Source organism: Hyperoodon ampullatus (assembly GCF_949752795.1).
Source record: "Hyperoodon ampullatus genome assembly, chromosome: 3".
NCBI classification, from domain to species: Eukaryota; Metazoa; Chordata; class Mammalia; order Artiodactyla; family Ziphiidae; genus Hyperoodon; species Hyperoodon ampullatus.
This window is the reverse complement of record NC_136916.1, coordinates 165,076,768-165,090,062: the sequence shown is the minus strand read 5'-3', so window position 1 is coordinate 165,090,062 and position 13,295 is coordinate 165,076,768. Positions and strand designations below refer to the sequence as shown.

General features: G+C 40.1%; 1 protein-coding gene across 1 annotated transcript in view; it reads left to right on the top strand.

The window, feature by feature from the left end:
• The window catches only part of PTPN21 (protein tyrosine phosphatase non-receptor type 21), a gene marked incomplete at both ends in the record, with an annotated part of 60,842 nt that overhangs the window by 24,714 nt on the left and 22,833 nt on the right, over positions 1 to 13,295 (top strand). Inside the window, 7 exons of the mRNA XM_079700622.1 lie at positions 3,342 to 3,439; positions 5,179 to 5,246; positions 6,064 to 6,134; positions 8,153 to 8,240; positions 8,626 to 8,714; positions 10,455 to 10,542; positions 11,507 to 11,586. Coding sequence (XP_079556748.1) covers positions 3,342 to 3,439; positions 5,179 to 5,246; positions 6,064 to 6,134; positions 8,153 to 8,240; positions 8,626 to 8,714; positions 10,455 to 10,542; positions 11,507 to 11,586 — 582 coding nt within the window. The remainder of the gene's footprint in view (positions 1 to 3,341; positions 3,440 to 5,178; positions 5,247 to 6,063; positions 6,135 to 8,152; positions 8,241 to 8,625; positions 8,715 to 10,454; positions 10,543 to 11,506; positions 11,587 to 13,295) is intronic.

The window sequence follows — 13,295 nt, the reverse complement described above, 5'->3', positions numbered from 1 at the left end:
TACGTGGAGGTGCTGGTATGTGGTGTGTCACAGTGCTTTACTGCATGTTGCATGAGTTATGGGTTCACTGGGCATGAAGGAATGATTAAAAGGAAAAATGATGTTTTTACCCTGGCTGTGAACTCTTCTTGGAGTGATGTCACCTTTAATGTTTTCGTTGAGTTGTTTCTGACCTTTGTAACAATGAAATGAGAGAGGAGATTTTAAAAAATTGTCACAAAATCTGTGTTTACTCCTCAAGGAAATGTGTAGAAGGGTCCTTCTAATTCTGACACCAGTAGCCATAGTATTCTGTACATAGGTGTGGGGCGAAGGGGAAGTGGGGGAGGTGTTTGAGATCAGAAAAGTTTGGCCAATAAGTGCACTTAAAAGGGACAAAGGCAGCAAGGGTAGAATGTATTAAGGAGTGGGATAGAGGAACTAAATGTTCTTTTTTTTCTTGACAATAACAAAAGAAAAAAACAAGGGATCAAATTTGGATTCTTTTTTTTTAATTGAAGTACAGTTGATTTACAGTGTTGTGTTAATTACTGCTGTACAGCAAAGTGATTCAGTTAGACATATATATATATATATATATATATACATTTTGTTTTTTAATATTCTTTTCCATTATGGTTTATCATAGGATATTGAATATAGTTTTCTGTGCTATACAGTAGGACCTTTTTGTTTATACCAAATTAGGATTCTTGAGCCTGCCTTTCACATTCTTCAAAATCCACCACTACCTTATCTTTTTAACCCTGTTTAACATTACTTTCGAGCCAAGCTGGACTACTTCTAGTGTGCTGAACATGCTGCATGCCTTTTCACCTCTGTGTCCTAGACCTTTCTTTCATAAATATGTACTGGAATCCTGTTCATCTGATTTTACTTCAAAAGGCACCTCCTCCATAAAGCTTCTGTGGTCCCTCAGGCTGGAATGAGTTTTGCCTTCTCCAGACTATTCTAGAATTTGCTTGTACTTACGATGGCAGTTGTCACAGCCTTTCACTACAGTTATTTGTGTACGTATCTTTTCCTTAGATTTTAAACCCATGTTTTCTTTAACTTTGCCTTTCGCATAATATCTAACACAATGCCTTTCAGATAGTAAGAACCTGGTACTGCCCTGTGTTTGTGGAATATTCTTTTTAAGTACTGAGTTCAGAGTTAATTTTTGGAAGAAGGTGGATAACCAGAGAAGCTAGAATCAGGTTGTAGGGATAAGCATGAACTGGCTATAAAACAGATCTGAGACATAAATATTGAAGAGAGAAGTAGAAGCCACGAGGAATAAACAGCGACTGACCACTTTGACTCATTTATTTAAACATTTATTGAAGATATAATATGGTATGTGAGAATTATATTGGTTACTGTGGGAGATGAATATACAAATGGATATGCTTAACTCTTACTCTGGAGAATTTGCTCACAATCTGGTAGAACTGACAGTCTATGTAAATGAACAATTACAGTATATTATGATAATACATGCTTTAATTAAAGCACTGGATTCCTAGGGGTGGGATGTAGGGAACATGAACAGGGTGTAAAGAAGTTGACTTTTCACTTGACTTTACAAGGAATTTTCTAGTTAGAGGGAGTAGCTTGTGCAAAGTAGGGGGATAGCAAAAGCCAGTGATGTTTTCAGGGAATTTCAGACATTACTTCGAGGGGAGAACAGAGACTTGAAAAAAGGAATTTCCTAGTCATAAAGTCATAGATCAATAGGGGCAGACATTTTTGAATTTTAACGGATGGGAATGATGAAATGTGCATTTTACAAAGATCACCCATCATGGAAGGTAGATTATAGGTGACAAGACTATAGGCAGGAGACCAGTTAGGAATGTATATGCCATAATCTAGGCATTAGTCTAGAGTGTGGACCTGCTTTCCAGTGATTTGATTTAAGGAAAGAACCAAGAATATTTAGAGTGGAATATGTGGACAGCATATTCAATAGATAGACTTCTTTAGGTGTTTGAAAGGAGCTGCCTGGGAGAATGTTTCAAGGTTTCTTCTTTGACAAGATCTCAGAGCTACCAGCATTCTATTTGCTGATTGAGGGAAGTCTGTGGGTTCTACTAGCAGGTGGAAGGGGATAAGTGGAATCTAAATCCTTGTTTAAAAGAATGGTGTTCTGGTCAAGTTTTTTGGTAACAAAGAATGGAAACCTCAAATGTAGCTAAAATAGGATGATGTAAGGACATATGAAATGATTAAAAGGGTGGGCTCTTAGGGGAATTCAAATGTGAACTGTAACTGGGTTGAACTTCACAGACGTCAAACCTGGAAGAGATTCTGGATTCAAGATGGTTCTATAGACTGTATTGGCAGAGAGTTGCTGGATCTTCATTCAACACCGTATCCCCAGCATCTAGAACAATGCTTAATGCATAGTAGGCCCTAGTAATTACCTAAGTGAAAATATAAGAGGAAGGCAGAATAAATCTTCACCATAGAGCTTATCGAAATGGAGAAGTGATACAGATGAAATACTGCTGACTGGCTGAAAGTAGATGATGGCTGATAATAATAACAGTTGTTTATTAAGTACCAGCTATGTTCTAGTATTAGGCTGAGAGCTTTACATATATTCCTTGATATGTTCAGCCTTGTGAAGGGGTGATAGTGCCCTCATTTTACTAGAGATAACTTAAACCCACAGATTATGACTTGCCCAAGTTCATGCAAAATGCTAAATCAGAGATCAGGAATTTAACTTAGGTCTGCTTGACTAAAGCTTGTGCTGGTAACTAATACCCTATATATTGAAAGCATAAACAGAAGTAAACCCACATCACAAGAATATTAAGAAGGCATTTTAGAAACTATTCTTTTTGGTATTTCATCAAAGAATATTTTAATATAAGGCTGGTCTGAAATGTCAGGAACCATTTTCTTCTGGCTTTACTCTCCAGGGCTAGGAAAGTCTTACATCACCAAGTTACTAGTCAGAGTTTCTAAAGTAAAGATTGGCCATTGATTCTCTATGTCTCCAACGAAAAAGGACAAAACTTAGAGACTTTTACAGGGTATAAGACAGATCACCAGCTGTCTTCTAGATGGTTGTAGCTTGTAGCTTTCAAATAACTACAATTAAGGATAAGTGACTCAATAAACTGATTATATTGTGTGTGTGTGTGTGTGTGTGTGTGTGTGTGTGTGTGTGTGTGTGTGTGTGTGTTGGTATAGATATGGTCAAGGATGTTCCTGTCGTTCTTCGAAACCATCTGAGCTTAAGGTTTCGGCTAGTTTATGCTCCTCTACCAAATTATGATAAAATGCATTGTGTCTCAAGTGGAGGTAATACTGATACTGACTTTTAAAAATTGACCTTTTTTTTATAGGTATCAGTATTATCTGCAGCTGAAGAAAGATATCTTGGAAGGAAACATTCCTTGTACATTGGAACAAGCAATTCAGCTAGCAGGCTTAGCTGTTCAAGGTAAATAATGGCAATTGATAATATAATAGATCTATCAGATTAAAATGTATGTTAAACAGAAACAGCAAGGAATTCTTTTTGTTTGTTTGTTTTGTTTTGTTTTTGTTTTTTTTTGCAGTACACGGGCCTCTCACTGTTGTGGCCTCTCCTGTTGTGGAGCACAGGCTCCGGACGCGCAGGCTCAGCGGCCATGGCTCACGGGCCCAGCCACTCTGCGGCATGTGGGATCTTCCTGGACCGGGGCACAAACCCACGTCCCCTGCATCGGCAGGCGGACTCTCAGCCACTGCGCCACCAGGGAAGCCCCTAGCAAGGGATTCTTAAAGTAACTGACTTTATAGAAAATAACTACTATGAAGTAGTTTTTTATATTAGTGAAATATTCTGTTATCTAAGGGGCTTCCTTGTGGGGAAAAAAATGAGTTTGGATTACTTCAGTGAAATAGAAGACTTCTGGAAGGTTAAGCGTGTTATGTCAACAGAGCACACAGACCAAAAATAGAGAGGAAATACACACATATGCACACACATGTATAGCATTTAATATGCTGTGTATTCCTCTAGTTCAGGAACTTGATCTGCTGCTAGCTAATATTTTCAGAACAAAGATCAGCCAAACAGTGTGGTTGATGAGGTTACATTCCCTTATACTTTAAGCGTACGTCATTTGCTTGGTTTCTCAGTTGTCCTAGGTTATAGAACATCGTCAATCACAATGGATAGTTTTGCATTTCACAAGTATTTTTGAATTAACTGTCATTTTTCACATGTCTAATCTATATGTATTTACATGTATGTAATATACTTTGGAAAGACTTCTGATGGGGCACTATTTCAAATGATAACTGGCATTTAATCTTGGGAATTGAAATTTAATCAGAAGAATCATTAATACAGTTCCATCAGATATTAGCAGGCATGGAGACATATATCATTTCTAGACAAATAAATGCCTGATACACATGGAGCCACATTCCTTTTCAAGGTACTTTGAAGCTTCCTAAGTGTCATCTTTGGCTTTAAGAGTTAGTTTTTCCTAAGCTTTTTGCTGAACTATCAATTTTTTTGAACAATTAAAAATTTCTAAACAAATACATCTTGCTGTAACATATTCAGATGATCTAATCCCTTTCCCTAGAGATAATCACTACCATGAATGGTTTGGTTTCTTCCTGACATTTTTCTGTGCATAAGTAAGCATACATGATTACAAAGTAGGTTTTGTTTGTTGTTTAATGACAAAAAAGAGATGGTTTATATATAGTTTGTAGCTTGGTTTTTTTAACTTTATTAAAAGGCATTTTTTCCAAGTCAAGACACATGAATCTACTTAATTAATGTTTTTAAAAAGGTATTTTAAAAGTATACACTTTAGGGCTTCCCTGGTGGCGCAGTGGTTGAGAGTCCGCCTACCGATGCAGGGGACACGGGTTCGTGCCCCGGTCCGGGAAGATCCCACATGCCGTGGAGTGGCCGGGCCCGTGAGCCATGGCCGCTGAGCCTGCACGTCCGGAGCCTGTGCTCCGCAACGGGAGAGGCCACAACAGTGACAGGTCCGCGAACCGCAAAAACAAAACAAAACAAAACAAAACAAAAAACAAAAAGTATACACTCTATAAGGCAAATTTGACTTCTAAATCATAAACACACCATCTGTATACTGCATATTGAATTTAGTTCTGCATGCTTTGCTTCCATTTAAGCATAATTGACATGTGAATATTTGTCATTTTATATAGCTGATTTTGGTGACTTTGATCAGTATGAATCCCAGGACTTTCTTCAGAAATTTGCCTTGCTTCCTGTGGTAAGAATTCTTTTGACATTGGGCCTTTTTAAAAACAATTTATTTCCATACCCTTAATATTCCCTGAAATGAAGTCCATATAGTAGACTTACTAGGCAGGAATAGAGTTTAAAAAATCAATTTCCTCTTATAAACAGCTCAATTGTAAATGCTTTGCCTGTTACAGTTTTCTGGTCCTTGTAAACCCACAGAGACAGAAGGGTCTGTGGTCATTGGACTGCAGCCAGAGAAATTAATTTTGTGTTTGGATGGGAGTCTAAAGAGAGGGACAGATTTCCAGCTTCTGTGGAACCACACAGAGGTTTTGCTTTTAACTGAAGCCTCAAAACCTGATAGAGTTATGTTGAAATGGATTTGGTTTCTCATCAGCAAATTAAGGAGTGGATGACAAAATATACTGCCTTCTACATTTTAAAGTCACTACTGATGGAATTGACAGGGAAACTGTGTGTTGGAACAACCACGGGAGGTGGTACGCTCTTCCGAGTGTCTACACAACCAGCCAGGGAATGCACAGGGTGTTATGTGCTGGGCTTGGAACTGGCTGATGATGTTACCAAACTGAAATAACTCATCTGAAACTTTCTCTGGGATGAATTGAATTGAGAAGGCAGGGCAAGTGTTCTGGCTCCTGAGCAGAAGCCACGTAATTCCTTAGAAAGATCATGATTATGTCCTTAAGCAAAGCTCGCACACATTAACACTAGCCCTAGTTTTGCCTGCTGGTGGCAAGAGTCAGTCACAGTCAGTAGCACGGATTCCTCCTAAGAAATTTGGGTGATTTGTTTACATACTTACTGCAGTATGTTTTTTCCAGGAGTGGTTACAAGATGAAAAAGTATTGGAGGAAGCAACCCAAAAAGTGGCCTTACTGCATCAGAAATACAGGTAACTCTGAGAAGTGGAAATGGGTTAGAACTAATGCCTGTTTGAAATTGAACCATGCATCGACACCATTAAATTTGGAACTTTACTACTGCTGCTGCTCCTACCGCTAGTTTCCAGGAGCCAGCCTTTGCAGAGCTCTCACGGCCTGCCAAGTGCTCTTATGAGCACTTACCCGTATTAGCTCATTTATTATTCATTTTTTATCATTGATGAAACTGAGAAAGTTGAAAGCTGCAGTCACTGAAGGATGATAGCTCTTCATCCCATGTCTTAAAGGTTTTGGTGGTGACTCGGTCCTGTGTAGGTTAATGCAAGATTAGGGAGACATGTTTTCTTTTGTGATGTGGCAGATGTGATGTTTTCTTTTGTGTCCGCCCCCCTAGTCCCCCCGCTTACACCTTTGGAAGCTGTGTTTCTGTCCTCTGGGGGAGCTGTGCTGAGAGCTGTGGTGCTTATTGCCCTGACCTCTGCTTCTGGGCAGATAGTGATTTTCTTTGAGAGTGAATCTGTATGTGTTGTCCAAAAACCCTGTCCTAGAGAATGCTAGGTTTTATTCTAAACCAAATACCACACAGTTCCAAGTACTTTATATATCATTAAATTCTTATAACCATTCTTTAAGGTAAATGTTACTATCTCCTTACAGATTGGGAAAATCAAGCTCACAAAGACTAAATAACTTGCCCAAAGTTACATGTGGTAGAGGTGGGATTTGAAGCCAGGTCTGTCTAATTATAACCTATTATTCACCCCCTCCCATTAAAAATAACCTTTTGCCTTTAATCTGTCCCCACTCAAATCCATACAGTCACTCACAAAAGATTAATCTTCCTAAAATATCACTTTTGACTTGTCTCCCCTCTTCTCCTCAAATGTTCATGAATCTCTTCTTGCTTTCCACCAGCCTAAGTTCATTACCCCTGGGATTAAAGGCTTCCCACAAGTTGGTTAAATCCTGCCATTCCAGCTTGACTTTCTGCTGTCCAAATGAACCTTTTTTTTTTTCAGCATAATTAAGCCCTCAGGCACACATCCCTCTATCTTTTGTTATTTTCACTCATTTGTGCGTCCCCTTAAAAGATGGTTTAGTGCTGTTATTCTGTATGAGGCAGTGCTCAATGCTGTGGCACAAAGATAAATAGAACAGTGATTTGCCATCAAAGAACGTCTTCCCTGCTTTGGCATCTTAAGGGATAGGCAGGACAGCCCATTGTAATAATAATAGTAATACTGGTAATGGGTACGGGGGAGAGGTGTGCACAGAATGGGGTGGTTCTGCACAGAGCAAGGGCATCTGACTTAGACTCAGGGCGGTCACAGAAGGTGACAAAGAAGGAGTGACATGTAGGCTGAGTCTTGAAGGGTATTAGGGATTGACCAGGTGCACAATTGGGTGATAGGTATACCAGGAAGCAGGATTAGCATGTACAAAGGCCCGGAGGCATGAGGGAATGTGGTATATTCAAAGAAATGCTGCGTTTGGGAGGGTCGCAGTGTGGGGTGCCTTGTGGGTGTGGGAGAGCAGCAGAAGATGAGGCTGGAGAGGCACGTGTCCGTGCAGTTGAGTGCCTTCCTACCTACACACCCATTCTTGTAATTCTGTCACCGGAGCTAAAAGGGATTTCCATCTTCTAACCCTTACTTGCAGCACTTACTGTTTGCAATTTAGCACACAGTGCTTAGTACTGCCTGATACTTTGGTGGTTTAGAAAGAATTCTAGCTTTCACTGAAGATTTTTTAAGGTGGTGGTTTTATTTCCTGCCTTTCTCCTTACCTGCCGAAAGTACAAGGGGTAGGATCTTACATAACTAACCCTCAGCATTCAGCACAGTGCTTTTGCATGCAGTTGGTTTTCAGTAAATACTGATGCATTGATATAACTAATCACAGATGCTTAGAAACTTGAAATGTTTCTAATGTTCTATGACAAATTGATATGTAGTTTTTTTAGAAAAGCTTTTCGTAAAAAATTTTTTTAGTTTTGTGAACAATCTGACTAACTTCTTTTGGGTTGCAGAGGGCTGACAGCTCCTGATGCTGAAATGCTGTACATGCAGGAGATAGAGAGAATGGACGGCTACGGAGAAGAGAGCTACCCTGCCAAGGTAAGCGTGGCACGAAGACTGGGCTCGCCAAAGGCATCTTAGTAATTCTGCCAGAAGAGCGGGGAAGCCCAGGGATGCCCTGCTGTGCAAAGGCCAAAGAAACGTAAAAGCTGAGGTCCTTGAGACCAAAATTTTGTAGTAAAACACATTCCTGTTTTGTGCTTTGTCCTTGGAAGTGCTCTTGAAATAGAGTTCCTTAAGGAGCCCAACTCTGTTTTCATATGTATTTACAAGATGATACATTTATACCTTGCAGACTTTTTGCCTTCAGCATAGGTCTTCTGAACATTTCCTATCTGGGACACAAGAGTAGGGAAGTAGGTGTGGTCATTGTGGTTCTTATGCATCTGCTGCCCGAGTTTCCTTTTCCGCTTTCTCCTCTTAGGATAGCCAAGGCAGCGACATATCCATCGGAGCGTGTCTCGAAGGTATCTTTGTGAAACATAAGAATGGAAGGCCTCCTGTGATATTTAGGTATTTTTCTTACATCTTTCTGTGCACTTTCCGTGGCTCCTGTTGGTGATATTTTTTAGTGCCTGTGCTAGTTATATCATTCACAAGTAAATCTCTCCCAAGGCCTCACTAGAAAATGGAAATATGCCCTTCCTAGAATAAAATACCACCTGACTGCCATGGTTCTTTTTATAAGATACTTTCTTTAAACCAAATTGTAGGAAATAGTGCTTGTAACGATGGCCTGCTTATGAAATGCTTAAAAATGTGTGACCCTTTTCTTACCATATGAAGGTCATTCTTTATCTTGTTGTGAATTTTTCATTTGAGCCCTGGTTTCCAGGGCTATTTCTTGTGGAAACTCTAAGCCTTTCTCTGATTCTAGTTTGTACCAAAATTCCTAAAATACCAACATCTAAAAAAATTTCAATTACTTCTTATAATGTTGATTTTTCTTTTCTTGATTATAAAAAAGTGATACTATCCATTTGTGGAAATCTTGGAATGTATCTAGTAAGAAGGACAGAAAGGATATATAGCAATGTGCTAACAGTGGCTGGCTCTGAACAATGAGATTTCAGGTGATTTAAATTTCCTTTTCAGTATTCTTTGTCCCTTCATTTCCTTTGCTTTACTATCTTTTGGGCCCTGAATTCTCCATGGTGATTAGGACGACAGCGTGTACCCGGCTTGGGGAGGAGATCCCCACTCCTAGGCTGCACTGCACTGGGTCAGGTGGCTCCCAGTTGGCAATGGCTCTCATGGCCCCAAGCTGCTCATCGTCTTCCGGACATGCTGAGCTGCAGGGTAAAGGGTGGAAATGGATCTGGCCTGCACTGGAAGGGCAGGGCCCTGACATTGGGAGACATCCCACCGGCTTCCTTTATCTCATGGGATAGGAAATTCTAAAATTGCCTTCTTTAATATGATGCTAATAATCTTTAGGTTTAACAGTTAAGCACCAAATTACTACAAATGAATTTTATTTAATTAAATAAATCTAATATAACGGAGAAGGATAAAGAGGGATAGATTTTGTTCTTCCAGACCTATTTTTCCCTTTTATAAAATTATACAGTTATATAATAAAATGAAATATTAATATATAAAATCTGAACGTGGTAAAATAGAGTCAGAAAGTTCCCAATCGGAGTTTGAATCCTGGTGAGCACACCCAGAATAGTTCACTCTTTGAATTGGAACTTTATCTTCACCCTGCTCCACCAGCTTTTCAGAGCAGCTCTCCTCTAGTTTTGTGCCTTATTTTGCCCTGTATACCTGCAGAACTTAACAGTATTTGTCTGCTTCTGTGTTCTCTATCATCCCTGCCCTCCATCTGTGCCCCTTTGAGGGAAGCACTGTCCCTTACTGATCTTAGTATCCTAGGACCTAACACAATTTCTGGTATTATCATAGTGGGTATCCTTTAAAATGTTTGTTGAATGAATGAAGGAGGCATTGGCAACCAGCTGAGAGTGGGATATTTGATCAAATTAGTGCAGCAAATGAGGATAAATAGATTTTACATTTTTAAATACTCTGCCTTCATTTTAGTATACATGCTTTTACTTCTTGCCACTAGCTGTTGGCACTTCAATTAGAAAATGCACGCGAGCTGATTAAAACCACTGTTTTCTTTCTAAAATGATAAACAGATAGTAGCTTATATATTAAGCTCAAAAAGGGAAAACTCATATATTCTATCTCTTAGTAAAAAAACCTGAGCACTCACATTGCCATTTGCTGTTTGTTGTTCTTTAGGTGGCATGATATTGCTAACATGTCCCACAATAAGTCCTTTTTTGCATTAGAGCTGTCAAATAAAGAGGAGACCATCCAGTTTCAGACTGTGAGTAAACATTAGGAATCTGTATGTAATGTCTTTCCAGAAAATTCACACTTCTGTGTGTATGTGTGTTTGGGGGGGGGTAGGATTAAAATTATATAGTATTTCATAGTTTTATAAAACATAAAATTTTATAATACTTTATAACATTTTGTATAGTAGTACTTAGCAAAAATTAGTTGCTCAGTAAATACTGTTGAATGAATGAATGAGTCTTTGCATAAATACTATCTGATTATGATCTCTAAATTAAATTTAAGGGACTATTAAGTATGGGAGAGAGTAAACACTGGTATCTTAACTTCCACTGACAAGTGAACAGCTCTTTAGAAATACCATTTCACAGTTACTTTTACTCTCTTGACAAAAGCAATAAGTCACTGAGTCATTTTGTTTAAAAATGTCTTTGAGTATCTAGTCATCAATAATAACGTTTTATTTAAAAATGTCTTTGGGCTTCCCTGGTGGCGCAGTGGTTGAGAGTCCACCTGCCGATGCATGGGACACGGGTTCGTGCCCCGGTCCGGGAAGATCCCACGTGCCGCGGAACGGCTAGGCCCGTGAACCATGGCCACTGAGCCTGCGCATCCGGAGCCTGTGCTCCACAACGGGAGAGGCCACAACAGTGAGAAGCCCGTGTACCGCAAAAAAAAAAAAAAAAAAGTCTTTGAGTATCTAGTTGTCAGTAGTAAAAGTGGACATTTTCATAATTTTAAAATTTCTAAGTCATTTTGAAACTGTTTAATATAAGAATCACACTGTGGAGCAGCTTTTTGTTTGTCTTCATAATCTGAGTCCTAATCACAACATTCACGTGAGGGGTGCAATTTTAGAAAATGAGAGAATCCCAATGTGTGGAAAGTGACTTTGAAATAATATGTCACCCAGTTCTGTCTTGTTCTCAGATAAGCTCTGTATCAAGTTGTAGATGTGCTTTTGTTTACTTTGTGCATATTTTGTTTGCTAGGAAGACATGGAAACAGCAAAATACGTGTGGAGACTCTGTGTTGCGCGACACAAGTTTTACAGATTGAATCAGTGCAGCCTGTAAGTATACCCTGCTCACAGAAACTGGGAGGTGATGAGCTTAGAAGTTTTCATCTCGAACTATAGCATATCGTCTAGAAAGGCAAATTTAAAAAAGAAAAGATAACATTTTTATAATAATCTCTTTACTTTTGGATGTCAAACTTTTATTTCTCAGTTTTAGCTTTGGACCAGCCTCTAATAACTACAGATATGCCTCTAAGATGTCTTTCAGCTAGTAAGTAGAATTATTCTAATTCACGAAAGCTAAAATGGAATTTTTTTTTTTTTTTTTTTTTTTTTTTTTTTTTTTTTTTGTGGTACGCGGGCCTCTCACTGTTGTGGCCTCTCCCGTTGCGGAGCACAGGCTCCGGATGCACAGGCTCAGCAGCCATGGCTCACGGGCCCAGCCGCTCCGCGGCATATGGGATCCTCCCAGACCGGGGCACAAACCCGTATCCCCTGCATCGGCAGGCGGACTCTCAACCACTGCGCCACCAGGGAGGCCCGGAATTTTTTTTTTTTAATCAACATTTTGAGTAAAAAAAGATTATTCAGCTTTTCAAGCCTTTTGAAGAATTTATACCCCTTCTTCCTAAATGTACCTTTTCCTTAGCCCACATGGGTTTCCCCCTTTCTGGTGGATCATTCCCGTCAGGATACAAACATGCTGTAATATTTGACCTCTTAAAACTTTTCCTTCGTTCCACATGCCTTCTAACCACGGTGCCGTATCTCTCTTCTCTTCTACAGCTGATTTCTTCAAAAGAGTTGTGTAATCTTGCTCTCCCACCTTCCTTCCACCCCATTTCCCCCAAGTTGCCACGCTACTGTCAGAGTGACAGTGACCTTCACCCAGTGGTCATTTCAGGAGTTCTTTCACTTGACTCCTGGGCAGCACCGAACCTCTGCTCATCCCTTCCCCCCTGCACCCTGCTCTTCCTTGGCTGCCAGGACCCCACCCTCTCCTGCTTTTTCTCTTTCTAAGCCTATTTCTTCTCAGTCGGCTTTGCTGGTTTAATCCTCGGACCTCTTCTCATCTACACTCGTTCTCTAGGGGATTTGGCTTGACCCAGGCTTCAAAGCAGCATCTATATACTAAAGTGCACCCGACTTCATTTCTAGTCCTGTCTTCCCCCTGAGCACTTGACTTGCACACCCTACTGACATCTCTACTTGGGTGCCTAACAGGCTTCTCCAGTTTGATATGCCTAAAACCAAACTCTTGATGTGCTCCTCTTCCCGCCCCAGAGTCTGCTTCTTCCTGCTGTCCCCCATTTCGACAGATGGCGGCACACCATAGTCACTCAGGCCCCAAACCTAGAAGTCCTACTTAACTCCTGTTTCTCTTTCATCCCACATCCATTTTGTCACTATGCCCTGCAAATTCTGCCTTCAAAACATATCTAAATCTGACCATTTATACAACTCTTCCAGCTGATGACTTAGTGCTGGCTGCCATAGTTCTCATCTGGAATACTGCTGAAGCCGCCTTTTTTTTTTTTTTTTTTTTTTTTTTTTTTTGGTTTGAGTTGGGTCTTCATTGCTGTGCACGGGCTTTCTCTAGTTGCGGAGAGTGGGGACTACTCTTCGTTGCGGTGCATGGCTTCTTATTGTGGTGGCTTCTGTTGTTGCAGAGCACAGGCTCTAGGCACGCAGGCTTCAGTAGTTATGGCACACGGGCTCAGCAGTTGTGGCTCACGAGCTTAGTTGCTCCGCAGCACGTGTGA